We start from the raw sequence: 27911 nt of genomic DNA, 5'->3' as shown, positions 1-27911 counted from the left end.
GCGACTCGCGATTTTTTTGTCGTGCATTTACAGCTAGCTGTGCAGGCATACCTATAATATACTCCCACGCATACGGCTTCCCCTACTGCTCACCTTGATATCATTTCGCTTCCTATTATTATCGCCTATTATTAATTTAAGGGACGCGGACAGATGCAGCGCTTGTGTAACGAGATTTTCAAGGATTAGACGTTTCGAGCGCGTTCGGGGTAGGTTTTCTCGATATAACGCGATGTATAGGGTGCATGAAAGGTAGATATATCATATATGTATGCGTATACGCTCGCGATGAATTGGAGTGGATGTGAATGAAGGATGGAGAACGGCACGGTTTTTAGGCTTGAGTAACTCTGCAGTGGATTTGGATTGCTAAGCTTGTGTATATATAGGCTTTGAGAGGGAATGATTGATTTTGTTATTTTTTGCATGCCTTTATCAGGACTATGGGATCATTTTTATTAAAAAACTTAATTTAATCAAAACGAGTAGATAATACAGTTAGTAGCCAGATGAAAAAACTTCTTCCTTCTCTAATGCTCGAATAAGAAAGAAAAAGCATAAAGACATTTTCAAGCTATGAGTCATGGCATTCCTATGGAAAATTTGGAATATTTGAAAACGTGTGTTTCTTTATTAGAGCTTCCATGTGCTATTTGCAGAAGTTTTAAAAGTTGTTAACGCCACACAATCACATTTCATTTGTTGCAACTTTAAACTATGAAATAGTGATATGCATTCAAGTCCATGACTATGCATTTCTAAGCTAATATAACAGTGAACAGTGCAATTATTCTTTTAATTATAATTATACAACACCATTATATTTATGTCAGCAGCTTAAATTAATGATATTGCACATTGTTAATTTTCACTCCTTTTTTCTCTCAGCATTATCCATTGTTCTCTCATTGCATTATTGTGCTTTGTTTTATTTTGTTGATTACAAGCGTAATGCCCTTTAAGTAATGATTCATCCTCGTATGTGCAGTGTGCAGGGAGTGGTTGGTGCACGAGGATGGAGCATTGGCCTATCGTCTTCAAGATGAAGAAAGTATGTACCCTAACTTTCCCAATTAATGACTGTAACAATTAAGTTCTTTAACATTTCACATTTTCATATTAATACTCTTTTGAATTAAAATATTATAGAATGTTAAACATTTGCAAGCAGATTTAACTATTTTTTTCCTCTCCCTCTCTCTTTGCAGTCAAGGAGCATTACACACACAATAAAGTTCGAAATGCACAGGTGAGGGAAGATCTTCCCAAAGCTAGAGTAGAGCAAGAAATAGAGAAGTTGAGATACCTATCTCATGTGCAAGAACAGTTAGTATTACCATAATTTACATATTATACTTCTATTTAAATTTCAAAGATGTGATGTATTCCGCAGCCTACATTCAAAAGTTCTCATAAAAATAAATTATGTAAATTTCACATTTTTATGAGACAAATAAGAGTCGAAAGATACATTGTTCAAAAATAATTAAAATTGAAAAAAATTATCAAGATATTAATCATATATTGCATCTTAGTAAATTACTACTTCAAACAAATTGTAAACAAAGAAATAAAAGTTTTTAATTACTTATTAACAGAGAAGAGAGAGATGCACTTGTAGCAAGGCAAATTGCACTTTCACTTGAACGAGAGGAACGAATGAGAGAAAGAGAATTACGAGAGCAAATGAGACTGCAGCTTCGGTTGGATGACGAAGCAGCAAGATTAGAAGCTGAAAGTGAAATACAACGACGGATACAAGAAGAAAAAGATCAGGTATCACAGCTGGTCACACATTGCCACATTATATGAAATTTTCTTTTTAAATTGAAGCTGATACTAATAAATTACATCTAAGCTTTCGTGCATTCCAGTATTTCTGAAATGCTTGACATAAATTGTTTAGACACGAAATTTTCTGAAGAGTTAGGAATAATTGATGATGCACTGAGAAAAATAGACAAAGTAGAGATTACTATACACCATAGTAATCACAAAATTTATAGTAAATGTAACAATATTTTAGTAATTGTTACCATATTCTTTTAGTAAAATTTTTGGCCTTTTTCGTCAGATTGATGGAACAATTTTTATAGTCAGGTTTACTATACATTGTCTAGTTATATTTTCTATTTGAGCATAGTACAGCGTACTAAATGATTTAGTATTTTCTACTATAAAAATTGTAATAGGTACTTGATATTTATTAAGTACTTAATATACTTAATTTGTTATAGTAAAACTAACTATTCGAATAAAGTAAATTTTACTATTCGGATATAGTAAAAACATCATCGATTTCAAGCCGATTTTTTCAAAAATGTATAAATTTCTATAAATTTATGAGTAATAATTACTATAAAATATTATTGTATACCTATGCTGCCAGAGTTTATAGTTAAATTCTGGCAATGGTCACTATATATTTTTCTCGGTGTGACAAAACTATTAATAAAATTTTCTACAGGAATTGGCAAGGAAGCTACAAGAAGAGGAAGAACTAGTAGGTACTGATACCCAGGATGGCGCGGTGGTGGACGAACAGCTCCTACTGGATCATAAAATTGCGATGGAGGCGCAAGACGCCGAGTTGGCTCGCATGCTGCAAGAGAAAGAGCGGGCGAAGGCAAAGCGAGCGCGAGAACGAGCCCGACAGAAGAAATTAGAACGCCAGCAGCAACAGCAGCTGGAAGAGGAGCAGATGTCAGCGGCCAGCGGTAGCCTGGAGAGGTCGCAACGACCTGATAAGCTGGACTTGAAGCCAAGCCTGCGTGAGTTATCACTGTTTGAATGAAATTATTTATATCGCGTCGACAAGTGCATTGAGCGGGCCTTGGGGAAACGTTTATTATCGCTGACTAATTTGTATGCAGCAGATAAGGTCGTGATGCAGTGACCCTCTTTTGCTTTTGATCTTTCAATTAAGGATATTATATAGATGATTGATTATCACTTACATACAATATGTATATTCTGTAATACCTTAAAATGATGGGAACGGATATAAATAATGTATTAGTAATATTAAATTCAAAGACTGTTTTTATGAGATCGGATCGAAGAATTTATAATACTTAGTTCATCGTGAGTAAATAAAATGTATTACTTTTTTTTTTTAAATCAGCCAAACCGCGTCAGACGCGACACACTCGGCAGCCCTCGGACCCGGAAGAGATCCGAAGCTATTCGGAGGAGGTAGACGGCGAGGAAGGCGCTACGGCACTTGCTGCAGCTATTTCGGAACCGCAGCCACGCAATGTTGCTGCGATGATCGATCCCACGTATAATGGGAGCGCTTATGGCACAAGCTTGTCTAGTGGCGGGTCCAGTAGTATCAGCCCCACGTACGCGTTGTCGACGCCACCGCCGGTGCCTTCGGCTGGGCCTCACATCGACGTGGTCAGCCTTGACGACGCGGCGTCTTGCTACATGCCTGTGCCTGGCACGCGGCGTAATCCTGGTAAGGAAATTTTTTTTATTGCAATAAAACTAACGAGATTCCTAGTTTTCGCTTCCACGCACAAAGCTGATATAAATTTGTTTGTAAAAACCAAGCTGGTTGTGCTTAATGATTTTGTTCTATATTTTTTAGGACAGCAACACTCTCCTTTGCAGAATCAAGAGGAAAAACACAAACGTCGCGTTAAAGATAGCTGCAGGCAGCAGTAAACGATAATCAAATGAAGAAATGAAAAAAACTACTGAACTGGATTGTATACGTTTATAACGGTTCTGCGTTGTTCATTGGTGGAAATATTTTTATTGCCTCCTTCTAACTGAGATTCATTGTTGATAGTTGTTAAAACTTGCATATTTTTATGATTCAAAAAAATCGTTTTATTTTTTTTTAATATATATGCAAATGAAAGCATGACTGTACGTTGTTGTACAAGTACAGCAAACATTTATTTTTCCTAATCAAAATCGTGGCTAGATACTTGAAAAGATAAAGAAAGTTTGAATTTCTATATTTTTATTGTGTCATCATAGTTTTGTTTTAAAAACGTGACGTATAGTTTCAAAAATTTTATTTTATTATTACTTAATTTGGAAAATCAAAAACTTGTACTCGGATTTTATGAGAGTATAAACTCGACTAAACTATTTGCAACTAATGTTAGAAAAACATTTTATCAAGTTACTATGGGATCTATTAAATAAATTTAATAATCCTTACATCGCATAGAAAGTAATAAACTTGTAATTGTATACTTTTATACAAATTTTGAACAGAAATATTTCCACCAAGGTCTATAATATAGCCGACGTGTGAGGCCTTTTTCATTATTTTTATTAAAAAATGATACGCTATTGAAAACTCTGCCGTGCCTTGAAGGAATGGGCATCAAAATTCACACGTGTGCCTCGAGTGTCATGCAATAAAACAAAAAGTATGGCATTTATAAGATTAATTATAATCTTGCCTCTCTATTTCCACTAGGTTTAAACAAAAATTTTAAGAAAATCAATTTATATCTATATACATCGAACCCAACGGCGGTAGCTTCCCGCTCGTGAAGAAAGCGTGAAATTGTATATAATCGTGCGCAATTATATGCGATAACATAATATGCAAACTGTGTAATATTTTGACGGGATTTTATCGCTGATTTTTGGTAATTCCGACATTTTACATGAACCAATTATTGCCAAAGATCTGAGATCTTGCAGAGATTGCTTTTTACCGAATTCCATTATTGAGAAAAAAAAATGAGATCGTGTTTAAACTACTCAATGTGTTTTTTTCTATTTTACCAGTGCGTGGTCCAAACAAATGAATCAAGTATTAGTATTATCAGTATCAGCTTTGCGTTACGTGCGAATAGAGAAATACTTGTGTTATGAGCAATAAAGAATTATGGATGCGTGGAGTAAACCACTTTTACTGTGGTTAAATATGTATAATTACAACTATAGCTTTACTCATACGGTTTATTATATACAAGCGGTTTATTATAAAAGGGAATTTTGGAGACTTGATTAGAAATTACTAGACTTATACCTTCTTTATTGAATTAACATATGATGTATCAATAAATTATTTACAACAATATCATACATTCTTTTTTGAAAATGCGTTCATTTTTTTATCCTTTTTTAAAAAAAAAGTTCATTTAAAAATTAGATGTACAGAAAAAAATCGAAAACAATCAAAAAATTTTTCACAGCATTTCAAATGCAAGACGTTATTACTCGAATTACGAGGATTATTTTTTATTTTTTTTGGGCAGTACGAAGCAGGTTCGCGGATGTCGCTGGATTCTTGCTGAAGTCTTTCGTTCACTGTCTATCTGAAAGTCGCGTTTCAATAGGTTTGTTGTCATGTCGGAAGACTCCTCATCGTCGTCGTAGCGAACTGGCGTTAAAAATCTACAACGATATTCACACACACGTTTGTTTGGTTCAGTCAAACATGGCAATTGTTTGCTTTATGGCATGATTTTTGAAAGCATCCCAAGAGGGGGCATTCCTCTTGTTCCTCTTAAAAAAGACACTTACTTCTGTAGTCCGGTCGGTTCTGAAAACTTGAAGATCGGTGTACGACATTCTAAAACAAGAATCAATAGAATGAAACACTATTTGTTTGCTTTAGAAACATTTTATTCAACCATCTGGAAACAACAAACCTTCGCCGCTCTCCGTAATTTCTCCTGCTTCTTCAGGCGGTGAGAACAAAAAACCCTTGTCCTTGTTCTCACTGGCTTTTCTACCTCTCTTAGGTTTAACTTTCGCTTTCTCTTTCTCAGCCTCCTCGATCGCTTCTACCGACAATGACGTCGCACGTTTTCTTCTCGTAGGCTGCTTCTTCGTTTGCGGCGATTTGGACGTCGATTCCTCGGGTATGATCTCTTCTAAAATAGAGGTCTTGGCGAGAACACTGCGAGTAAGTCGTTTGCCTGTGGGCGGAATTACGGAAGAGTCGACACTTGTGGCTCGTCGAGTTCTGCTTTCATCTTTTGACTCGGATGTGTTCTTTGACGTGGTTCTAGAGGTCTGAACAGGCTGGTTAACAACTTCTTCAATTTCTTCCGGAACTGACTGAATAGAAGAGCGACGACTGCGAGTATTTGAGGCAGGACTCGAGACAGCTGCTTGCTCTATGGCTCGTGGCAGTCTGTTGCGTTTGCTGCTAGCTGGAGAATCCAGTTGAGATATGCTCTCTTCAAGAATTACTTCTTTAAGAAGACTCGTGGATCGTCTACCACGTGATGTTAATCTAGGTGGTTCTGAAATATTCAGGTTTTAGATATTTAGAACCTGAATTATTAATAATCATTGATAACAATAATTTAATGAAAAGCTTGAGCTTACCAACAATGATAGCTGGCACCTCCTTGGGTACCGAGTTACCACGCTTCCGCGACGATCTCTTGCCCAGGGTATCATCAGCTACTTCCGCGTTACTCATATCCTTGGCTAGCGATGAAGCTCTCGTACCTCTCTTGGGCACCGATTTTGAATCTTCTTGGGTAGTATTGCTACTTTCCTTGGCCATTGACGATGCTCGCGTTTTCCTCGATGTCACTGTCTCGTCCTCTTTTGCCACAGAGGCTCCTCGCGTTTTTCTGACTGGCCTTTCTGCCTCGTGAGCTTCCTCATCTACAACAACAGATCCAGCACGAGTTTTTCGCGCTGGTTTGTCTTCTTCATCAACTGCCACAGATCCAGCTCGAGTCTTCCGCACTGGTTTGTCTTCCTCATCAACTGCCACAGATCCAGCTCGAGTCTTCCGCGCTGGTTTGTCTTCTTCATCTACTGCTACAGATCCAGCCCGAGTTCTTCGTACGGGCTTATCCTTCTCGTCAACTGCTACGGATCCAGCCCGAGTCTTCCTCGTCGGCTTCTCTTCGTGCGCCGCAGTTACCTCATCAGCAGCTACAGAACCTGCTCTTGTTTTTCTAGTAGTTGCTTTGACAGCGGACGTATCCTTAGGAAGTTGAGAAGTAGTTCGCGTGGCCCTCGATTTAGCGACCTTCACGACTTCTTCTGGAGTCTCGTCTGAGTCTTCAGATTTCGCTTTGATTGATTCCTTCTTGGGCGTCACATTCGACGTTATATTTTTTGAAACTTTCGGTGGTCTGCCTCTGCCTTTTTTCTCTTTTGGCTCGTCAATAACATCCTCATCCGCTACGCTCATTTCAACAATCGCGCTTTCCTTGGCTATCGATGCTGCGCGCGTTTTTCTTACCGGTTCATGCTGCTTAGCAGTTGCGTCCTTTGCAACAGATCCCGCTCTTGTGGTACGAGTAGTGCGTTTGCTTGTTATGGTGGGTGAATCCTCAAGCTTTGATTGAGAAAGAGTTTTTTCCTGTGATGGCTCGCGAGAAGAGGTCTGTGGTTTTCGACTTGTTGTTTTTGATATTGGACTTTTTTGAGGCTTTTCGAGTTCCCGCTTTTCTTCAATTTGTTTCGCCGGGTTGTTGCTCGCAATCGCATGAGAGAGAATTTTTTTTATTTCTTTCGTCACCGCCGATGTATCCCGCTTTTCGCTATCTATTGAAACTGGATAGATTTTAAATAATTTTATTAAACTGGGGTGCTTTCAGCAGAAATATTCACAACAAATCGGCTTACCTTTTCTACTACTCGCAGCAACTGTTTCACCCAACTGTTTACTGCCAGGACTCGTTGACATGGATTTAATGGACCGTCGGGGAGTTGGTACCTGGCGGATACTAGTCACATGTTGCCTACCGCTGCGCCTCAGCGGAGTGCCTTCTCCTTCGAGATCATCGCTTTTTGTTGATGACGATGATTGCAATCGCGAACCCTGCGTACAATCAATGAAGTAAATATTTTTTGCCTTTTGTAAAAAAATAAATAAAATGAAAAAAAATTAATCATGCGCTAACCCGAGATTCTTCTTTTTTGGGAGTCACCTGCTGCAGTTCCCTCTTGATTAATCCTGAATCTGAAGAAGACTCTGACAGTTCTGATACAAATGACCTAGTTTCCTTCTCTATCTTAAGCTCTTGTTCTTTATTTTTCTCGCCTTCTTTTATATTCGCTGATCCATTAGATTTTAACTTTCTCTCCACATCAGAATCATCCGAACCAGATAGATTTAGTGTCAACTCAGCCTCTTCGCCTTCTTGCTCTTCCCCTTCTGTTATTTCCTCTGGCGGGATGTCCACTGGTTCCAAACCTGCTTGCTCGACTTCAACGGCATCGTTCGACTCGTCATCTGTAATAACAATTGAATCCTGAAGTCTGGCGATTCCGCAGCTATCAAGGAAGATCGGCTTTGTCAGGCTATAATTAAAGCTCGAGCTGTCACGCTTTTCTAGAGTAATATTCTTCGTGAGACTGTAGTCTTGATTGTATTCGTATCTTCGAATGGTAGTTCGCTGTTGCACGCTGCTGATAAAACTAAATCTGGATTCGAGATCAATGTTGTTCTCGAGCTCGCGGATGCAATTTGCAGTGATCTCGGATGCAACTGCGTTGTTGGCAGAGTTATTTAAGCTTTGGAAAGTGTCATCTTCGTCGACTTCTTCTTCGTCTTCCTCTTCCTTCTCGAGAGCTTTTTGAGGTTGTTGCTCGAATTTTTGTTCATCTTCGTCTTCGCTGATTTCGTTTTGTTGAGATAGATTATATGCTGATGATGCAGACTTATCGATATTCGCTCCTCCTCCTCCTTCTTCTTCTACATCTTCGTTCTGACTTTCCATTTGGTCATCATTTGGTTCTTCATTCTGCGCTTCTTTTTCTTCTTCATCAATTTCCTCTTCGATTATGCCTTCATCTTCGTCTTTCTCCTCAGGTTCTTTAATAGACGGCTCGACTGAAGAATCCTTATCCAGACCTGTATCATTGAGTTCAGCCACAACTTCTTGACTATCCTCCGACTGATTATCTGACTCATCGGTTTCGTCGTCGTTGTTGCGCTCGTTATTAAGGGTAAATGGTCTCTTAAAAGGCGAAACTTCTATACTTGTGTCACCAGACAGGATTGAAGCGTTATATAACGAGGGCGAATTCAAGATGGATTTTCGTGGGCTCAGGGATGAGAAGTTCGATGCTTTTTTGCTCTTCTCGCTCGAAGTGTCCTATAAAGTTAAGATTTACGATTAAATCTAAAAATGTATTAAAAACGATTAAATCTAAAATGTATTGAAAAGTATGGAAAAATAATTTTACCAATTCTGACACGTCCAAAGTTGTATTAGCGGAAGAAGTCGTCTTATTAGACTGATAGTCACTGGACTGTCCAGACAACATACTACTTCTTCTTAGGCTACGCCTAGCTCTTGGACCATGAATAAACTTAGTGACGCTGCCGTCTGATAAAATCGAACTGTTCCTCAATGACTTGTTACTCACGTTTGGACTATAAAAAGCTTCTTCAGCACTATAAAAATTAAATGAAACTTGATGTGATTTGTATCTTATTAGTTTTTACTTAAATGGTCAAGTTAAAAGTTATCAAATACTAACCAAGATTCTTCTTCAATATTCTTGCTACTAGTACTATAATTGCTTTCTGTTTCTGGATCCTCAACCTTAGATTCGTTTACAGAGGACGTGTCACCATTGCCGCTCATTCTGTCCATACTGAACCTGATCTGTCGAGCTGGTCTTACATTCTCAGACGCACAGTGTGTTATGTATTCTTCTTTTTCGCTTGCCAAATTCTAAAAGTTTTCAATGTTGCATTCATTATTTTTTACAAATAAATACGTATTTGATTAAGGATTATTTAACAACTCACATTTTTAAAACCATAACCGGGGGAGTCGGAATTACGTCGAAAAAGTTCTCGGATCTTGAGAATCGAGTGTGGAGTCTCTATGTTTAGACCATTTGAATCCGTTTGAACGTCGGGTCGCAATTTACGCTGTACAAGTGGCGTTTCACAGACATTACTCATACTCAGCCGACGAGTTAATCTAGCTTGGTTGTCACCACTCGACATGTCTATTTCTTGAAAAATTGAATAAAATTAGTAATAGATAGTTTTACTATAGAAGAAACTTCCGAGCTTAAATCAACTTACCCGCCGTTCCATTTTCAAGCCTTCGCCTTTTCTTCTCGATATTCGAATCTGCGTTGTCATCCCCCTCAGCCATCATGTTATGCGTTCTCTTACCCCCGTTGATTACCTTTTTTTCAGGATACAAAACATTATACGCATCGGTGGGCTCTGGCAAATTACCGCTAGCTCTCGAGCAGAAAACAATAGTCGAACATGGTGCGTCGATGAAAGGCACATGTGTTAAGGAACTACCAGGTCGGTCGGCTTTGAGACAGGTTTCCCGAGTTTTACTGACAGCAATCTCATAGATTCCCCTTAGTTTGTCGCGACACTGGGACATGGGTCGGGGGTAACATCGACCAGTCCCTGCGTTCGTCATCACAGAGCTGGGGTCCATAAAGGATAGCTGATGCTGTAATGGTTGAATGGGCTTGTTCGAAGCTAAGGAATTAGGTATAGTACTTTTAGCATAATTGGTGGCAAAATGTCGTGTAATATCCGGCAACGTTGCGTTGAACGCGCTTAGAACCTTCAAAGTGTTTGGTTGAATTTTCGATGCTGTTGAATTTGAACCTGCACGAATTTTGGAAAGCAACAATCTATTAAAGATATCTATAAAAAAATTTTGGGTATTCAAAAGCTAACTTACGAGTATTCAGCATGCGGTCCAAAGTAAATAAATCACTGGCTTCGGTGTGCCTGCATCTCTGCAGATAGTAGAGCAATCTTGTATCGTCGCAATCGTTTTTTTTCAGAAACTTGATAAATGCCTCCTCTTCTTCAGTATCAAGCGACAGCTGCAATATATCACCGAGCTTGCCATTCGCTTTGCATGCCTCAAAGAATTTAGTAAGTAGCTGCGCGTAATGCGAAGGTGGTCTTGCATGAAATGCCGACTCGACAAGACCTTGCCCTACAGATAGGGTGATCATCGTGCCTTGATCATCCAGCGAAGCTAGTGGTGGTTTTAGTATTCGCATATACGCGAGAGCTAAAGAAATAAAATTAGCTTGAACAATCGTGATCGATTTTTCAACAGCAAGCGGCAAAACTTCTGAAACTTACCTAGTTTATGTTGATCCGCTTTCAAAAGAGCCATAATAGCGAGCTTGTGATGCCAGTCTTTAATGTCACTACTGTGTATAAGTTGTCCAGTAATAATCTTAAAGAATCCATCGTAGTCATCGTGGTCGAGTAGCCAAAACGCTTGCGTCATCTTAATCAAACTGGGACTCAGTTTGAAGGCTGAAGGATATTTAATAAGTCGATCGACAGCAGGATTCGTGCCTTGTAGCAGCATCGCAATGTCCATGAGTAGGTAAATGGCGATGCTATGCTTGCTCTCCATCTCGGCTTGATCGAGCTCATCTGCTTGCTGGTCGTCCACAGCGGAAGCTGTCGCAGCGGTCACGTCCGGATCATCTCGATGGCAATCCACGAGGAAACTGCGCAAAAGAGATTGCAGAGATGGAGGTGGGTAGAAGCCCCCATGGTCTGGTACCTCGTAACCTAAAATTTTAATGACATGGTTAAATTTGTGAATCGATTTAACGAGTAAAAATCTGCAAATTATTAACTCCCTCCTCCGTCCCTAAAAAATAGTCTCTACCTGCTTCTTTCTCCCATTGTGCTCTCAGACGTAGGCAGTCATGGTAAATCAGCTGATCTATAAACAACTTTTCTTCTTCTTTCTCTTCTCCATTGCTAGCAACTCTTTTTTTCTTGTACAATTCGACCAATTTATCTCGGGGATACGGGATCTTGGATAATAATGTGATCTGGGGCATATCTTCTTCTTCTTCTTCCTCGATTACTTGATTCTCTGGTAACAATCCCACATCGTAAAACCAAAGCAAAACCTCTAGATATGTAGCAATCCTCTTCAATGTTCTTCTCTGCTTCTCTAAGTCAGATTCAAGGTTCGGCAATTTGGAAACAACGTTGGTGAGACACTCTAATTGCTGACAGCAGAACCTCAGTGTTTTTACCTCAGCTTCGCCGATGTTTGCCCCCGACTGGTCGAAGAGAGGTACGCATAGACTATCTGCGCATAATTTGAGTTCGGATGCGCGTTGCACACCCCAGCGAATAAATTCTGGATAAAGATAAGCAGCGCTACCGTCTGACCATTCGTTGGCACAGCGAGATAAAAATTTGGTCCAGCGCTGCTCGAGACAGAGACACAAAAGCATTTCGCGTTGATGACATTTTTCTGCGTCCAATGCATGATCCTGCGGTAATGAGTCAAACGGCATCTAGAATTCAATCAAGACACACTTGTTTATTATACGAAAAAATCGTGTTTAAATAATTAACAAGAACACCAAGACTTACCAGCCCAGCAGCGAGACATCTACGATAAGTTTCGGTCGGTTTGACTAGCACAATCGGACCAGCGATCATGATTTCCCTGAGCAACTCGGTTTGCACGCCCCTTGCCAACCAAAACGTTAAATTGTCGAGCCCAAGCTCTACCCACTCCAGTGTTAATGAGTTTGGATAGAACAGCTCTTCAGGTGAAGTCGGTCCTTTCGGAAATTCCCTCAACGATTTTGGGATAAAGCTACAAGCAATAATTTCTTTTCTGTCGTCATCTTCCTGCTTTGTCCTGTAGCTAGCCATAACGCTGTTTGGATTGCGACACTCTGCCATAGTTCTAGGCATCTGTTCCTTGTACCAGCGGTTTAGATCAAACATCAACAGTCGCTCACTGGTACCAATGAGTAAGAGACTATCTTCGCCGTGGCCGCGAAGGCTACAGTCGGCCGAGTCACGAGAATTTTCACGTTCGACTGCTAGCAAACTGTGGACGCGCTCACCTTGTTCTAGCTCTAGCTCGAATTTGAGACTTGGCTCTGACTCCAAACTGAAGTACAAACTCGATTCACCAGCTTTTTCACAGTTGCGCTTTTTGTTAAATAACATAGCATACATGCGAAGTACGGCTGAAGATTCCTGGGAGTCATTCTATGAAATCAAAGGAACAATTAGAATTCTCGAGTTTTTTTTTAATAACATCAAAAAGATTTATCCTGTACCTGACAAGCGACCCATAGATAGTAAAAAGGTCGAGGGTCATCCGAGGGTTCCAGTAAAGCGACATGCGTGACATATGCATTATTGTCAGCATCAAAAGGTGGACTAATCCAGCCAATTGAGCCATCATTCTGCCAGATTATAACGCGACCCAGACAACCGGTTATAAGACAGCCGATTTTTGTGGAGCTCAAAAGAACTGAACATAGGCTTTCGTCGTATAAAGGAGTTGATTCAAAATCGTTTCGGTCAAAGCCCATGTACTGTTCAATTTCTATAAAACGGTTTAAGAAAATAAATTGAAAATTCTGTTACTTGCAATAGAAAAAAATTTTAAACTTGCACTTTACCCTTATCCATCAAATCATAGGCTAAATGTGTAGGTTCTTTCTTGTTTTTACTGGTAGTTGTGGATGAATTTAGGGGATTTACAAATTCCAATTTTGATATGACATCTTTTCCATCCCAAACTGAATTGGCCCAAAGCAATCGATTAGCATCAATGACTATGTGCTGCAAATTTCGTAAAGCAGCAAAAATTAACCCTGTATTTCCAGCAAGTACTGTGTCTGGTCTTTTTTCATTAAACTCTTCCCATTCTGCTCCTCCATGAATTACACAAGCTTTCTCAACACCTGCAGGTACCTGCATTATAATGATATTTGATTTTATTATTATTATTATTATGGTTCAAGATACGTACAAACGAGTTAAAACTCACTTGAATAGTTGCTAAAATAGTTGTATTACAGCAATTAAATATGCACAAGTGCCCAATCGAATCTTTGATTCTTATTGCATCGTTATCTAATCCAACTAGGAGTAACGGTATTTTTCCCGCTGACTCTGTTGGAAATGGAGATACGGAGGTAATTTTGTATGAAAAATTCCAATGGCTAATGCACTTCCCGCATCTTACATCTATCACAACCAAGCGAGTCCCACAGCTCAGCCAGGCATATTTGCAATCACTATTTAGAAACCCTCCCAATGTCTGATCTTGGTTTGATTCGTTCGATCCATCTGTAGTCATAGGCTCCTCTTGGGAGCCCCAGTTGTTGACTGACTGATTCCATAGTGGTAGCGTGAAATTTAAAACATTTCGGACCTGTAAATGTACGTTGAAAAAGTAACGTCAGATTGCAAAACAGACGAGTACGACCTTTAAAGCTAGACACCTATATTATACTCACCTCGCAATTGGTTTCCTCTAGTTCCTTCATCTTTTCTCAGAGGAAATCAGCCGGCGATGATCTTGGCGGCGACAAATCCGCATTTATACAATTAATTTTTGTCAGTCACACATGTGTACTTAATCTTTCTTTAGCTAGTGAATATTTTCCGACGACGACGACGACGGCAACGACGAGGTTATGGACGGCAGTTCCCGCGAAAAGAGTAATCCGTTTCTGTACCGCTTCGGCAAGTCGCGGATTTTTCTGCTGTTATAAGTACGTCCAGAATTGAGTCAAATGTTGTGCGATCGCTAAGTGGATAGTTTTCTGCTGAGGATGGCTTACTTGCACGAAGAATCACAATCGGAGATTCGTAAAAAATTCACTTAAAAATCATGCTCGTGATATGCCGCGTGCACTGCCCCATGATGCCCCATATATAAGTATTATCTTATACGCACCGCGCGCACTCGGCTAAATCCACGATTTTAAATGTCTGACAACGACACTGCACAGAAGAAACGGAAAAATGGATGTGGACTATATAATAAATAGAATTGAGTTGTGAATTACTTGTGTACCTACATACGCAATAAATGCTTACCTCGTATAATTTCTGCAGAATATGTGAACGTTATAACATTCATATATTTCTTAAACTTTATTACACATTAAACGTGATCTTTGTAAAAACTTGGAACAATTTTTCTTGTAATGAATTAAACGATTTAAATGAAAAAGATATTGCTAACATTCATCGAGTCTAAAATAAAACATTATTAAATAGGTATTTTAAGTATCATCGAGGGTATCTATACCTACCTACTTATTTATATACCAATTTTATAGGTAACCGTGATCCAGAAAATAATAATGATAATAATAACAATACAAAATGGCGCATCACGCGCTGTGTATATATATTATTATGATGATGCGTCATCGGTAACTTAGAACCTATAACCTTTCTTTTCTATATATCTGCGCAGACTGCAGAGTGCAGTACCTATATAAATGCGGAGGAATATAGTAGATCATAAAAGGCACGAATTTAATATATAACTGTTTCTATTTTTAATAGAATTTAGAATTATGTACTAATTAAAAAACTATACTTGTACACAATTTTGTATTAATACTAATTTTTAAAATTTTCTTATACCTACAATATAAGACGATGATATAACCTTAAAATTATGTATGAACATACATGTATGTGATGTAAACAAACAGGTGTGAAATTGACTCAATGTGATAAAAAACCATAAACTGTCGGATACTGCTTTGATTTTTTGATCAACTAAAATGACGAGTTTGAAGAATAATGGTACTCCAGGGGATAGCCTGGAGGACCTAGGAATTCCAGGACAAGCATTTCTCAGTGATGCTTTGACTAGTTGCAATGATCCATTGAAAGCTATTGAAGAATTTCAGGTTTGTAATTTATACAAAATATCAAGTTGTGTTATCTGCTGTATCTTGTAATTTTTATTTTTACATGCTCTCAGTTGGAGAACGGAATCCTACTACCTTCTCTAAGGCCCATGTTGCCACTTTTGGATCTACACGGAGTTCAGAGACTTGATTTCCATGCATCGGTGCTAGAGGAGTTACGTGAGAAACTAGTTAAAAGAATCAATGAAATTGGGGCAGAAAGAGGAGAAAAAGGATCGCACGTGGGTGCAGATAAAAGATTAAAAGAACTCTTGTCAAAAAGCTTTCCTGCTGTTAGAGTGGCAGCCTTGAGACCAGTGGTCATGTGTATTTTGAGGAATACACCTGTAATCGAAGATAAATACTTGAAAGTTTTGGTGAGAGAAAAGGAGTTGTACAATGATGCAGATACAGAAGTCAAGCGACAGATTTGGAAAGATAATCAGAGTTTATTTGGTGACGAGGTGTCTCCATTGTTTAGTAAATATATAATTGAAAAAGAGCAGGTTCTTTTTGACCATCTCAATTTGAACAGTCCATTTTTCATGCCTTCTCCTAAGGTAACTTAAAGTTTTGTAAAAACTAGCTCCATATTTTCTATTTGATTAATAGAAATTTGTGCTCTAGGTAAGAAGGCAAGGGGAAGTTGTACAAAAATTGGCCCACATGATTGGGCATAGTGTCAAGTTGTATGACATGGTTCTTCAATTTTTAAGGACCTTGTTTTTGAGGACCAAAAATGTTCATTACTGTACATTAAGAGCTGAACTTTTAATGGCTTTCCATGACTTAGAGGTAAGGAGAAAAAATTGTCAAAATCTTATTGGCACTATTATTTTATTATTTTATTAGTTTCTTTGATGCAAATGATTTTACTATCAAGGTACAAGATATCATTTCTGTTGATCCTTGTCACAAATTCACATGGTGTTTGGATGCTTGTATCCGTGAGAAAAATGTCGATATCAAGAGATCTCGGGAACTTCAAGGCTTTCTTGACAGTATTAAGGTATTTTTTAAATCTTTAAAAAATTAAAAATCATTTATTTTTCTATGCTAAAACTTTTTCTTGTTCTCGTATACAGAGAGGTCAAGAGCAAGTCTTGGGTGATTTAAGTATGACACTGTGTGATCCATATGCAGTAAACTTTTTAGCAAGCAGTGTAATGAAGATCGCGCTTCACCTTATAAATGGCGAATTGCTGCCTCGCGAAAATGCGGTTCTGGTTCTTTTACTTCGAATGCTGGCACTTGGTTTATCAGCATGGCAGATGATTGATTCACAGGATTTCAAAGAACCTAAACTGGACAGTCAAGTTGTTACCAAGTTCCTTCCTGCTCTCATGTCTCTAATGGTTGGTAGAATAATTTCACTTGAAATATATAAACGAAAAGTAAGCGAGTAATAAACGCGTTTAACGTTTCCAAATTTAGGTGGATGATCAAATCCGTCAGCTGAACTGCCGACTTCCTCCAGATGAGCGTGAAAGTGCGATTGCCATTATAGAGCACTCGGGTCCTCCTCCAGATGCTTGCCAGGCTTATGCTCAACTGTCCGGAGTTGCAGCTGTTTTGTCCATGTACTACGCGCTTCACGTGGGTGGTATAGGTGCCGGTGCAACATGTACAGCCGGACAGGGGAAATCACGAGGAGATGCACGGGGACTTGTGCGAGTTTTGGCAACTCTACCAAATTGCCAAGGACAGCGCGCTTATGAGGATCCTTTCTTACATACCTTGGTATTAGGATAGAATTTATTTATCAAAAGTAAATAGGCGATGGATTATCATTCAATTTGATTTATGATTATAGGTCTTGTTGCTTGTTTTGAACATGTCCGACGAATTTACGAATGAATCTTTTTGCACTGTGATATTTGACGAGTTCTTTTTGGCGGGCACGTCAAAAGATAGTGTAACTCGTCATTTATTGAAATTGCTGTGGTGGGTACATCCAAAATTACCGATCGCTCGACTTCATACACTTGTCAAGTCCCTCGAGCCTACCAGTCAGGTAAAGAAATAAATGCTCTCAAATCTCAAGTATCGTTCAATTAAATATAAGAAATGAAATATATTTACAATCTTTTCTCTGTAGCATAATGAAGCAGTCCACAGTTTATATCAAGCGCTTAGGGATAAAATCGGAAATAGAACAAGTGATGATCCAGCAGCTCAAGTTGATGTTATGATGGAAGGATCGTCATCGCCTATGCCAAATTCTTCTATATTAGGAGCGACCTCGCTTTAAATCATAATTATTTTATGAAGCTTATACATTTCGTAAAATAATACAAATCTGAATTATTGAATAAGACGCGTAAAAGCAGCGTAAAAGAAAGACTTTTAGCTACTTTTATACAGAATAATTGAAAATTATTATCTAACGATATGTTTAAAAATAGTTGACTATAAACAATTTTTTGTAACGAAGTAAAATTTATATAAGTAGGAATGAATTCAATAACAAATTTTGTACAAATATAAAAATTCGTTTATAGGTATTAAATATTCTAATTTTTTACATCGTCAAGTCTTACAAAAGATCAGGCTATTTTAGATTTATATTTGGATTATAAGAAGCTACAAGAAGATCTAAATAATTTGGGTCTAGTTTGTAAGACGCTAAAATCATTGATAGGTAGGCGCGCCTTATCAGAAGCAATCTTGCTAGCCAGGGGTCCAGCAAACTAAGCCTGTAAATAAAGAAAATGTTTAATGTTGAATGACTGATGATAAATACACATTAAGATGATTAAGAATAATGTTTTTTTCACCTTACATTTTGATAATGATTAGGCTAACTAGAGTCCATTCAGCAGTTTTAAATATAATATTTTTAGCTGATAATTTGAAGGTTTGAATCAGAGCTTTGACTGCTGTACATCTGAAGCTTGTATAATTCAAACTTGCTTTCACAGATACCTCACTATTGCCAGCTAACGTTCGAATAAGGTCCGGTAATCTGGAAAAATAAAAATAACGGTCAATATATTCTGGAATTGTCAAAAAATTTTAATTCATTGTACATACACTTGATCGAGTTTTTCCAGAACAATTTTTTGACGAAGAGTTTTACTTGCATGAACATCTGTTAATGGCAAAAACGTATCTGTATCATCATTTTCTTCAGTAGACACTGTTGCCTTTGATTCTTCTATCACTGTTTTCCCTTGATAAAATGCACGCACCTAACAAACAATGGTTTGAAATACTAATACTGTATTATAGTAAAGGGGTCCAAAAGTTAAATCAAATTTAGTTTTGCGCTACAAAATAGCAGACAACAGAAGAAATTAATTTTCTTAGGTATAACATTATAGAGGGCAATTTGATTGTGATCTTATTTTTATGATTTGTTGTAAGCAAATTGGTTTCTTCTGTCCCCTGCTATTTTGTGTTACAAAATCTGGATTTGAATTTACTTTTGTACCCCCTTTATCTGAAATACAATTATTTCTCTTTATCTTTACCTTTAAGTCAAGTTTTTCTCCCTCTTCTTGCAAAAATGCAAAATGTGGCGCAGGTTTTAACTTGGGTTTTTCCAATATTTTGACGTCTTCCTGTTCATCTTGAAACTGGAGCTTATCAAGCTTGTCACATAAAATTTTATACCTATCTTGTTTATCAATTTTCTCAATAGTTTTCTGTTTTACAGAATCATCCCCAAATAAAAAATTAATAGTATCCTCAGTTATCCATTCTTTGAAGTTTTGTTCAATCTTGGCAGCCAAATTTAGAACTGGGTCAACTTTTTGTTCCAATCGTTTTTTCTTGATAATTTTTGATTTTTCAATTTTTTTATCAATTTCTTGAGTTTGCAATTCTGATGATTCCAGTTGTTTAGTTCTATTTTTCTCAATCTCATTGTCATTTTTGCCATGTTTTAAAGATTTTACATCTTTGCTTGCATCAATTGATGATGTTTTTTCCCAGTGTAACAAAATTTCAGGTTGTATTGTATTTATGGAATCTTTTTTATTTACATGTTCTTGTTCAATATTTAATTTTGAATTTCTTTGACTTTTAGGAGCTTCTACAAAATAACTATGTTGCTCAATAATATCTGACTCCTGATTCTTATGTTGAATCATTTCATCAGTGCTTTTAGTACCTTCAAGTACTTTACTTTCTGCAATTATAGTTTCTACATTTACATCTTTTAGTTTATTTCTAGAAAGTGCATCTTCGAGCCTCACTTTTGTACTAGAATTCACATCATTGGGTTTTATTTTTTCATCTTGTTTAACTTTGTTTGCAACAAACTGTGCGTCAAGACTTTCTTTCATATCTGCTTTTTCAATATTCATATTCTTAATGGTTTCAAGAACAAAATCTTCTATATTTTCTGAAAGTTCTCCTATCTTTGATTCCTTCGATGTCCTTTCAATCATTTGTTCCATATTATGTATAGTATCATCAGTTGAGGGTTTCTTTTCTTCTTTATCATCTTCTGTTTCCTTCAGATTTTCAATATCATCCTTTGAGCAAGGATTAGTAATAGTAATGTCCACCACTTCTCCATGAGAAGTTAGAGAACTTGGAGTAAAAATTCTGAATTTCGGTATTTGTTCATTATCTCTCACCCATAGAGGACTGGTAAGCATTTGTTCGAGTAAAAAATTTGATGCTCCAAAACAACCTGGGCTGCAAAAGTTTTTTCTTTTGCTAATATCGTAAACCTTCTTGTCTTTTAATGAAATACGATAACGTTGCTTCATAACAACTGTAATAGGCTTTTGACAAAGAACATAGCCACATAATTTCGTGATGGCTCGTTCCTCAATCACATCTTCCATATGACATTTGTTGATATATTTCAGCTGGAAAATTGAAATAAATATCAAGAGACTTATTTTAATATAAACCAAGAATTATAAGAAATGTACAAACATTTTCCACAAGCCATACAGGATTCACTTCAGGCTCCAACATTTGCGTTACTATTCTCAAAGCTGCAGCATCGCAATCTTTTTTCTTGAGTATCGTCAATTGCATTTGTTCTTTTCTGCAATCAAATTAAAATAATCAATAATTGTTGGTAAAAATTACAAAGACTTCAATAGATAAATTAGCCGATTAAAACATAATTACAAAAAAAATGTAAACACAGTTGGTAGCTATAAAACAATAACCCAGGGCCAGTATAACTAGAATTTTCCATCAACTTACGTTAATTTTTTCTTGACTTTGGCAGCTTGTGCTGCGCTTGTACTCATCCTTGTCTTCTGCATTATGTTTTTGTTTGACGATGAGCAGCAGTATACTTATAGTACAATATAAGTGTTTATCTACTTGAAAGTAGATCTCGTATCGTATAAGTAGCCCGTAAGTAAGCGCAATATGTAAACTATAAAGTAAAGAACTGCGTGCGCCGTATATATATATATATATATATATATATATGAGCCCGTCGCCTCAAGCTCAGCTGGTGCGTCGCAGCGCCGCAGTACGGTAGGGGGATCACTGAAAACGCGAACCGAATCTGAAATCAGTAATGGGTTGCAAGGGTTGCACTGTGTACCACTGAAGCATAAGCATATTGTAGATCGTAGATGCTGGCTAAGTAGCATCATAGAGATCTCAGATCAAATCGGTCCGTGGTCCCGTACATCGCTTCGTTTGTGTGCAAATCTCCCGGGCGGCGCGATGTCGCTAATCCGAACTCTGTGGCAGTGCACTTTCAGCCCGCGCCTGTACAAGTTCTACGAAGTTTCATGGGTAGGGCGTCTCATCGACGTGGGTATAGCCCCTTTAAACCCCCCCGAGCCCGTATTCCTCTGGGCCCCCGGGCTCACTGGTTATACGTGTGCCTCTTGATTTCGAGGTTAACTACGACACTGGCTGTTTTTTATGTATAATCGTTTTTTCTCTCACGTTGACTTGCAGAAACCGTACGAGGCCAAGGGACTTGAAAGATGGGGCGACCAGGTCGTCATTTCGGTGAGAATTCGTCGAGCTTTTCATGCCAGCGTTTTTGACTGACGAAGCCGAGTTGTGTGGTGGGAAAAACTAGAATGTTTGCGGTGTCCTAGTTTTTACCATCAAGTTTCACTTGGAATTCATCAACCTATATTTTGAAGAGCATGAAAAGTTACAAGCTCTGGTTTTGTAAACTTGCAAGAAGCCTTTGTTGTATAGCTTCTAGCATTCATATTTTCATATTTTCATTTCACCAATACTGATTTATTGCATTGATCATTTATTCTTTTGTCATTTTTGAAGCTTATTCTCAACATGTTATACATTTTTTTCCAGTTTGTCACTGCATGGTCCTTCACAATTTATGCCATTCCACTGATCGTCATTGCGCTGTTCAGAAGAGGTTCACCTCTGGCAGATGCATACACAATATCTCAGTTTGTCACAGGAGCTGGAATCATTCTGGTGACATCTTTAATGGCTCGAGGATATTCCCGGGCCAAGAATCCAACATATTTGAAATTTATAAAGGTGTTGGATGATGCCAGATCTCATTATAATGCTGAAACTAAGCAGGAACTTGGAAAATATGACTTTGAATTTTGGGCTTGGCCAGTTGATTTCAATATCTCAGCAATAGAAAAGTATGTTTGTACAGAGTATGCTTGTCATTTCTTGAAAAAGTATTTGGATGCATGAATTTATTATTTTTTCAGGACTGACCTAAAACCAAAATTAACATTGCAAAACATGGATGCAAGCGACAGAGCATTAAGTCTCCGAAGAAGAGATTCAATACTTGCAGTACCTTGTAAAATTCTGTCATATGGTATAGCTCATACTGTAGCTTTGAAGCTCATTTATCCAGGAAGCATTTCACTTGTCAATTGGGCAATGCGTTAGTTTCAATTTTTGTTCATTTTTAGTTCAACTTATTAGTAAAAATAATAAGAAAAATTTTTTTTAGGTGGAATGCTGTTACAAGGTAGAGTAGATTTAGTCAAAATTGGAGCAGAAAGATTCAAATTATTAACATCAGATAATAACGAAATAGATGCAATATTTTTGGATAGACGTCACAAGTATATTAATTACTAACAAGTTAATTTATTTCGTAATCTTCTTTATTTTATTAAATGTGCTCTTCATTTTTAGAACATCAAATGGTGCCATTCTTGTGGTAACGTGTGAAGGAAATTGTGGCTTTTATGAAGTAGGCATCATTACTACTCCGTTAAATAAAGGTTACTCTGTGCTTGGATGGAATCATCCAGGTTTTGGTGGCAGTACTGTAAGGAATATATATATATATATATGTGTATATATATATTTTATTTTATTTTACAGTCGTTTATTTTGCTAAATTGTTACTTGATTCCAGGGAGCTCCATATCCAGATCAAGAGGAAAATGCAATTGACTGTGTAATGAAATTTGCAATTCACAAGCTGGGTTTTGCTGAAAGTAAAATCATATTGAATGGTTGGAGTATTGGAGGATACACATCTACGTGGGCTGCTATGAACTACCCTTCAATTCACAGTTTGGTAAGATGAATGAACAACTAATTTTGTACAAAGACCTTTATTAATTACTATAAATTCCTTAGTCATATAAATGTTCAATATTATGCATTTTTTAAAGCTTGTAGATGCAACGTTCGATGATATTTTACCTTTGGCATTGGCTAGAATGCCAACATCAATTGAACCATTAGTACGAAATGTCATTAGGAATCATTTTAATCTGAACGTAGCTGCGCAGTTGAACAAGTACGACGGTAGAGTTCTAATCGTGCGAAGGACCGACGACGAGATGATTTGTGTACCCGATAACAGTCTGGAAGGAAATCGGGGCAACAAACTTTTGGAAAAAATGTTGCTTAGGCGTTATCCTCATCTATTCGCAAATTCGCCAGACTCATTCATATACTTATCAAAATTACTGGAAGCTCCAACTTTTGCTGAGAAACGTGAGTATATGCAAGATAAAATAAATAATTTTTCTATTTTTAATAAGCCAAGAAAAAAATACTAAGCTTGTGTTTTTGTATTGAAAAATAATCCTTTCAAAAGTTTTACGATTGATATATTTTTATTTCAGGACTGATTTTGGATGATCGTGAAGTTGATCAAGGGCGTTGTATAGATCTCATAGGTCAGGATATTTTGGCTAATAACTCCACTATAAAATATCCATCATCTTTGGGAAGAGAGCTGGATTCAAAAACAAAACAGCAACTTGTATTATATTTGGTAAGCAAAATTACAATTGATTCAATCAGAAATATTAATATCAAGAAATCATGTTATTAATAAAAATTTTCATTTTTTTTCTATTTTATAGAAAAAAAAAGATTTAAATCAATCATTCATAAATTAGTTCAACTCGACTGAGTTCTTTAAGTTATTGCATAAAAACTCTTGATTAAAAATATTTTTGAAATGAGTTGATGGCCAAAATAATTACAGAATTGAAAAAGTCGAATTTATTGAATTATTTTAATTTCAGGCGACTATGTACATGGAAGATCAAAATTCGCAACATTGTACACCACTAAGCACTGAACTTTTTCATTCCGGATGGGATCCAATGTCTACAATCAAGGACAAGTAGTCGGTAATTTCCCTTCACAAAAAATATCACGCGGCTGTGAGTCTTTGCGAGAAGAACTCTTATTTTTGACGTCGCTTTATTCCAAGAAAGCATCGTTTGAAAATTGAACAGTGCCTTGGCTGAAAGACCAAGGCATCTTTTTGAGAAAAATGAGGATCAAGTTTTTTCTTATATACCAAGAGGAAAAATTAATTTTTCCAAGTGTGTATTCAGCGTGTAGACATCAAGATTTATATTGTTAAAAAATTTACGGTGTGTGGAAATGTTATCATGGTTTATGATCAAATCTAGCGTTTTTCGCTGGAATAAAGAGAACTGTAAACAAGTGTGGTTGGCACTGTTTGTATATTTAAATTCAGTTTGAGTATTCGATTTTTTTCAAATAATTTTAACTGTGCATTTTTTGCTAATTACACTGACACATACATTTTTTACACGTTTAATACAGGAGATCAAAAAGTAGAAGTTCATGATCTTTTTTTACTGGTAAGAGTCGATTTTTACGAATTTTTCTGTCGATAGCTGATAAATATACGCGTTATTTAAATAGCATATATACCTATCGTGTATATGTACTTTTCAAAAAAGTCGGTTACAAATAAATAAATTATCTAAAACTTCTTGTAAATAATGTACCTACACAATAGAATAAACATCTCTCCAAGTTCTTTAATACAATAACCATGCGGGCGCAAGATAATTTTTTTTTGATCATACGATTTCAGGAGCGTTAGTTAATTTAATGTTAATGTACAAATAAAAAAGAGTTGACTTTAATACGACTGTTACGTGCTTTGGGTACGATCAAGCGCAGCTTTCAGAGAGGTTTTTGCTTCTTGGAATGGATCTACTACTCTAGTCCTGCTAGGCTTCATTGGTCTGTCGATGAATACCTTCAAAGTCTCTTTTGTTTGCTGTAAAAAGTAGTCTCTCTGGGACACTTTCTCCAAGGCTTTGAAGCAACCCTCCAAATTCCAATCGATTTTGGAAGAATTCTTGTCCTCACCCTTCAGGAACATTAAATTGAAATTTAATAAAATTGAATATGGCCAAAATTTAATTAATGAATCATGATTTCTGGAAACTTGCTAACCTTGAGAAGACCAAGACAGACTAGTAAAGCATTGTTCAAACTAGGAATCTGATTATTTTTTACGGCGTTTGTAAAAAGTTCTGAATACAAACGTTCTGTTACTTGTTCTGCAGGCTGTCTAATATCCATATAGCCACTAGCACAGAGAGCTGATACTTTCATTACAACTTTTAAGACACCGCTTGTTTGATCTTCACCATCCGGCTGAGACAGATTCTGAAATAGTTGTGATTTATTAGTAAAAGATGTACCATTCTGTGATTATTAGTTTTTTTAACTTACTCTTATGTGGTCAATGAATGACTGCGCCTTGTCCCCTTGCATAAGGAGAAAATTCTCTCCAGTAGGTGCCTTTAAAAATTCTTCAACAGTGATTACTCTGCTTACTGGCTTCTCTACCTGTTTTTTCACGCTAACGTTCTCTTCGTCTTCATCTACCTCGCTCTTTGTTTCGTTATTCTCAGACTCATCCTCGTCCTCATCTTCGCTCTCGTCTTCATCATCGTCCTCATCCTCGTCCAATGTACCCAAGGATTCTATTCTGTCGGAATTTTTCAAAGTTTCTACCAGTATAGCTCTTCCTTCCTCTCCAAAAGCATTACCGTCCAAAATCAGAGTTGTAAGTTGAGTTTTGTCGGCCATCGCGTCGGCTATAGAACCGGCACCTCGAATCTTGATTTCATTGAAGCTTAGATTAAGTTCTGTTAGAGAAGGATGATTTCCATTGATACCGAGAGCGTCAGCCAGAACGACTGCACCGCGTGTTTTTAGTAGACAGTCTCCAAGATTTAGTCTTTCAAGACAAGAGAAATTGTGCAAAACATCTGCAAGGGCTTGAGCTCCTTTAGGACCAACAGTGTTGTCGTTCAGATTCAAGATTCTAAGACCCTGATTAACAGACAAACCATTGGCAAGTGCAGATATGCCTACATGATAGATACCATTCTGGGGCATCACAACTTCTTCCAAACTTGTGAGTGTGCGGAAAACCTCAGCCAATGCTGTAGCGCCTTCATTTTCCAGTCTGTTTCTTCCAGCAATAAAGACCTTCAGTCCAAAAGGCTTGGATGTGTCTCTCATACTATTGTTGTGACAATCCATGAGGGCTTTAGCAAGCATCTTTCCACCAGTGATACCAAGACCATTATTATTTAGCCTTAGTTCTTTTAGTGTGTAGCAAGAACTGGATCTCAGCAGATCAGCCAAACCTTTGACACCAATGGGTCCAAAAGCATTGTCACTTAGGTCAAGTTCTACTAATTGAGTCCCTGCTGCACACAGACCTCTTCCCAGATGTTCTAAAGCAACTGGAATTTCATCTTTCATTCGACCTGTAAACATGTCCTTCCACAGAGCTCTCTTGAGTTTAGAACCATTCTTTTCGATAGCTTTTGAGATGCCTTTTGCTGCATCTGGACCAAGAGTATTCCCCTCAAGGTCAAGATATTCCATGTTTTTGCATTTTTCAATAGCTTCAGAAACTTGTTTTGCTATATAAAAAAATGAAAGGTAGGATTATTACTCAAGTATTCATATTTTCTATAAGTATGTACATAAGAGAACTATAATTAGATTTTTGTAAACTATCAAATTGGTAGTGTTGAAAAAGATCAGAAAAATTATTTATCATATAACTTGTTAGTAATAGGTATAAAAGTTAGAGCAGCTGGAGATTGATAATGTAACAAGAGTTTAAAATTTCTTTGTAGACACTTCATCGAATACAATTTATAAGAATTTTTTGAAATTATCAATAAGCTAAAAGTAGCTTATATTTTCTGAATAATTAAAAGTTCAAGACATAACCTTAAAGTTATAAAAGTATAACATTTATCACTGCATTCATAAGGTGAATATGAACTATTGAACGGTTACATATAAAAATAGAACAAATAACGAATATCTTTCATTCAGAATCTGATACCGAGTATGTATTATAACTAATATGCATTTAGCAAATGATGCTCTCTTGGAGTCACAAATGATAATCAGGTTAGTTCAACCTTGAACTGCATGTTTACTACGAGCAACAAAACTGAACAATTAAAAGCAAATTCCCATAAAATAATCTCCGGCTTACCGTCATCCTCGGTGTTGAGCTTCAACGACTTCCCGGCAAACGATACACCGGTACCCTCGGTTTTCTGGCTAGCCTCTTTCAGCGAGTTGCCAATCGCGTTGAAATTAAAACTCGACATTTTCCTCGCTCTTGATTCTTGCAAACGTTAATCACAACAAATCCGTTCTCACCGGCTTTTATCCACACAAATAGTAAGCGTGGAAACAATGCGTTGGTCCACGCGCTGCACTCTCTTTTTTAACGTAATAAAACGCAAACAAAGCCTTTTGTAACGGGCGTGTGCGCGATAGATGGGACGCGGGAAAAATGCATACGAAAAGTCACGCCATTTTAAGCAACTACGCGGGTCAGCGGAGCAGCTGAATATTTGTTGATTTTTATGCTCAACTTTTTAGTTTTGGCGTATAGTTATACAGAAAAAGGAAATAAATTAAACGGCTATCAGAGTGTTGCATAGTTAAAAGTAGAATTTGGACAAATAAAATTTTATATTTTCCAATCTATTTAAAATTCAAAGCAAAAATGCTTATCAACAAAACGTCATTTTAACGGTCATACGTGGAAAGTTTCTGACCGTTTA

The 27911-nt window shown here is 37.2% G+C and overlaps 6 protein-coding genes across 14 annotated transcripts in view; 3 read left to right on the top strand and 3 right to left on the bottom strand.

Annotated features, from left to right (window-relative positions):
* Positions 1–5058, top strand: part of LOC100122123 (coiled-coil domain-containing protein 50) — a 5903-nt gene extending 845 nt beyond the window's left edge. Inside the window, exons 2-8 of one of the 3 annotated variants that reach the window (XM_031923782.2) lie at positions 142–209; positions 989–1051; positions 1209–1326; positions 1599–1776; positions 2468–2771; positions 3125–3460; positions 3593–5058. In XM_031923782.2, coding sequence (XP_031779642.1) covers positions 142–209; positions 989–1051; positions 1209–1326; positions 1599–1776; positions 2468–2771; positions 3125–3460; positions 3593–3669 — 1144 coding nt within the window. In that variant the 3' untranslated portion in view covers positions 3670–5058. The remainder of the gene's footprint in view (positions 1–141; positions 210–988; positions 1052–1208; positions 1327–1598; positions 1777–2467; positions 2772–3124; positions 3461–3592) is intronic. The other 2 variants (XM_001605670.6, XM_008212764.4) reach the window with 2 other exon arrangements.
* LOC100122107 (protein ELYS) lies at positions 4992–15066 on the bottom strand. Of its 4 annotated transcripts, XM_032600701.1 has the most exons (20): positions 15026–15066; positions 14792–14950; positions 14206–14695; positions 13734–14120; positions 13363–13657; positions 13015–13286; positions 12311–12943; positions 11586–12231; positions 11042–11485; positions 10626–10967; positions 9998–10549; positions 9713–9924; positions 9439–9635; positions 9142–9352; positions 7854–9050; positions 7576–7771; positions 6313–7503; positions 5628–6227; positions 5500–5548; positions 4992–5370 (listed from the first exon to the last, which is right to left on the bottom strand). In XM_032600701.1, exons 3-20 carry the CDS (start codon positions 14233–14235, stop codon positions 5208–5210), a joined length of 7617 nt encoding a protein of 2538 aa, XP_032456592.1. In that variant the 5' UTR covers positions 14236–14695; positions 14792–14950; positions 15026–15066; the 3' UTR covers positions 4992–5207. The 4 variants fall into 4 exon arrangements, with proteins under 4 accessions (XP_032456592.1, XP_032456600.1, XP_032456598.1 ...); XM_032600709.1 differs by lacking the exons at positions 14792–14950; positions 15026–15066 and having other exon boundaries at positions 13734–13858; positions 13932–14120; positions 14206–14332; XM_032600707.1 differs by lacking the exons at positions 14792–14950; positions 15026–15066 and having other exon boundaries at positions 6313–7494; positions 14206–14612.
* On the top strand, positions 14389–18383 carry LOC100122090 (negative elongation factor B). The gene is made up of 8 exons (XM_031923763.2): positions 14389–15621; positions 15696–16181; positions 16249–16416; positions 16505–16630; positions 16707–16976; positions 17056–17361; positions 17435–17635; positions 17720–18383. Exons 1-8 carry the CDS (start codon positions 15493–15495, stop codon positions 17870–17872), a joined length of 1839 nt encoding a protein of 612 aa, XP_031779623.1. The 5' UTR covers positions 14389–15492; the 3' UTR covers positions 17873–18383.
* On the bottom strand, positions 17666–21102 carry LOC103316884 (putative RNA polymerase II subunit B1 CTD phosphatase Rpap2). 2 transcript variants are annotated; one of them, XM_031923757.2, is made up of 6 exons: positions 20794–21102; positions 20515–20629; positions 19095–20444; positions 18655–18812; positions 18404–18586; positions 17666–18317 (listed from the first exon to the last, which is right to left on the bottom strand). In XM_031923757.2, the coding sequence occupies exons 1-6, from the start codon at positions 20853–20855 to the stop codon at positions 18173–18175; spliced, it is 2013 nt and encodes a 670-aa protein (XP_031779617.1). In that variant the 5' UTR covers positions 20856–21102; the 3' UTR covers positions 17666–18172. The 2 variants fall into 2 exon arrangements, with proteins under 2 accessions (XP_031779617.1, XP_031779620.1); XM_031923760.2 differs by having other exon boundaries at positions 18123–18317; positions 18399–18586; positions 20794–21017.
* Positions 21053–24935, top strand: LOC100122059 (phosphatidylserine lipase ABHD16A). 3 transcript variants are annotated; one of them, XM_003427369.5, is made up of 10 exons: positions 21053–21342; positions 21511–21564; positions 21880–22187; positions 22260–22441; positions 22511–22625; positions 22699–22834; positions 22925–23089; positions 23187–23514; positions 23646–23797; positions 24054–24935. In XM_003427369.5, exons 1-10 carry the CDS (start codon positions 21271–21273, stop codon positions 24156–24158), a joined length of 1617 nt encoding a protein of 538 aa, XP_003427417.1. In that variant the 5' UTR covers positions 21053–21270; the 3' UTR covers positions 24159–24935. The 3 variants fall into 3 exon arrangements, with proteins under 3 accessions (XP_003427417.1, XP_001605662.1, XP_031779637.1); XM_001605612.6 differs by having other exon boundaries at positions 21054–21360; XM_031923777.2 differs by having other exon boundaries at positions 21060–21364; positions 24054–24775.
* On the bottom strand, positions 24008–27870 carry LOC100122043 (ran GTPase-activating protein 1). The gene is made up of 4 exons (XM_008212771.4): positions 27332–27870; positions 25534–26741; positions 25252–25467; positions 24008–25165 (listed from the first exon to the last, which is right to left on the bottom strand). The coding sequence occupies exons 1-4, from the start codon at positions 27447–27449 to the stop codon at positions 24944–24946; spliced, it is 1764 nt and encodes a 587-aa protein (XP_008210993.1). The 5' UTR covers positions 27450–27870; the 3' UTR covers positions 24008–24943.
* Positions 27871–27911: the final 41 nt, after the last annotated feature.

Source organism: Nasonia vitripennis, chromosome 1, assembly GCF_009193385.2.
Source record: "Nasonia vitripennis strain AsymCx chromosome 1, Nvit_psr_1.1, whole genome shotgun sequence".
Classification (NCBI taxonomy): domain Eukaryota; kingdom Metazoa; phylum Arthropoda; class Insecta; order Hymenoptera; family Pteromalidae; genus Nasonia; species Nasonia vitripennis.
This window is presented reverse-complemented; position numbering and strand designations above follow the sequence as displayed.

Bases quoted from the DNA above. Each gene is read 5' to 3' on its own strand.
- LOC103316884 (XM_031923757.2), bottom strand. From the start codon at position 20,855: ATGCAGAAGACAAGGATGAGTACAAGCGCAGCACAAGCTGCCAAAGTC. The intron at 20,445-20,514 runs GTTTGTACATTT...TCAATTTTCCAG, and splicing joins CTGTATGGCTTGTGGAAAAT to CTGAAATATATCAACAAATG. The intron at 18,318-18,403 runs GTAAGGTGAAAA...CTTTATTTACAG, and splicing joins AGCCTAATCATTATCAAAAT to GCTTAGTTTGCTGGACCCCT.
- LOC100122059 (XM_001605612.6), top strand. From the start codon at position 21,271: ATGTCGCTAATCCGAACTCTGTGGCAGTGCACTTTCAGCCCGCGCCTG. The intron at 21,565-21,879 runs GTGAGAATTCGT...ATTTTTTTCCAG, and splicing joins GCGACCAGGTCGTCATTTCG to TTTGTCACTGCATGGTCCTT. The intron at 23,515-23,645 runs GTGAGTATATGC...TTTTTATTTCAG, and splicing joins TCCAACTTTTGCTGAGAAAC to GACTGATTTTGGATGATCGT.
- LOC100122107 (XM_032600701.1), bottom strand. From the start codon at position 14,235: ATGAAGGAACTAGAGGAAACCAATTGCGAG. The intron at 10,550-10,625 runs GTAAGTTAGCTT...AAATTCGTGCAG, and splicing joins GGACCGCATGCTGAATACTC to GTTCAAATTCAACAGCATCG. The intron at 6,228-6,312 runs GTAAGCTCAAGC...TGAATATTTCAG, and splicing joins GGTGCCAGCTATCATTGTTG to AACCACCTAGATTAACATCA.
- LOC100122090 (XM_031923763.2), top strand. From the start codon at position 15,493: ATGACGAGTTTGAAGAATAATGGTACTCCAGGGGATAGCCTGGAGGAC. The intron at 15,622-15,695 runs GTTTGTAATTTA...ACATGCTCTCAG, and splicing joins AAGCTATTGAAGAATTTCAG to TTGGAGAACGGAATCCTACT. The intron at 17,362-17,434 runs GTATTAGGATAG...TTATGATTATAG, and splicing joins ATCCTTTCTTACATACCTTG to GTCTTGTTGCTTGTTTTGAA.
- LOC100122043 (XM_008212771.4), bottom strand. From the start codon at position 27,449: ATGTCGAGTTTTAATTTCAACGCGATTGGCAACTCGCTGAAAGAGGCT. The intron at 26,742-27,331 runs GTAAGCCGGAGA...TTTTTTATATAG, and splicing joins GCTCAACACCGAGGATGACG to CAAAACAAGTTTCTGAAGCT. The intron at 25,166-25,251 runs GTTAGCAAGTTT...ATGTTCCTGAAG, and splicing joins TCTGTCTTGGTCTTCTCAAG to GGTGAGGACAAGAATTCTTC.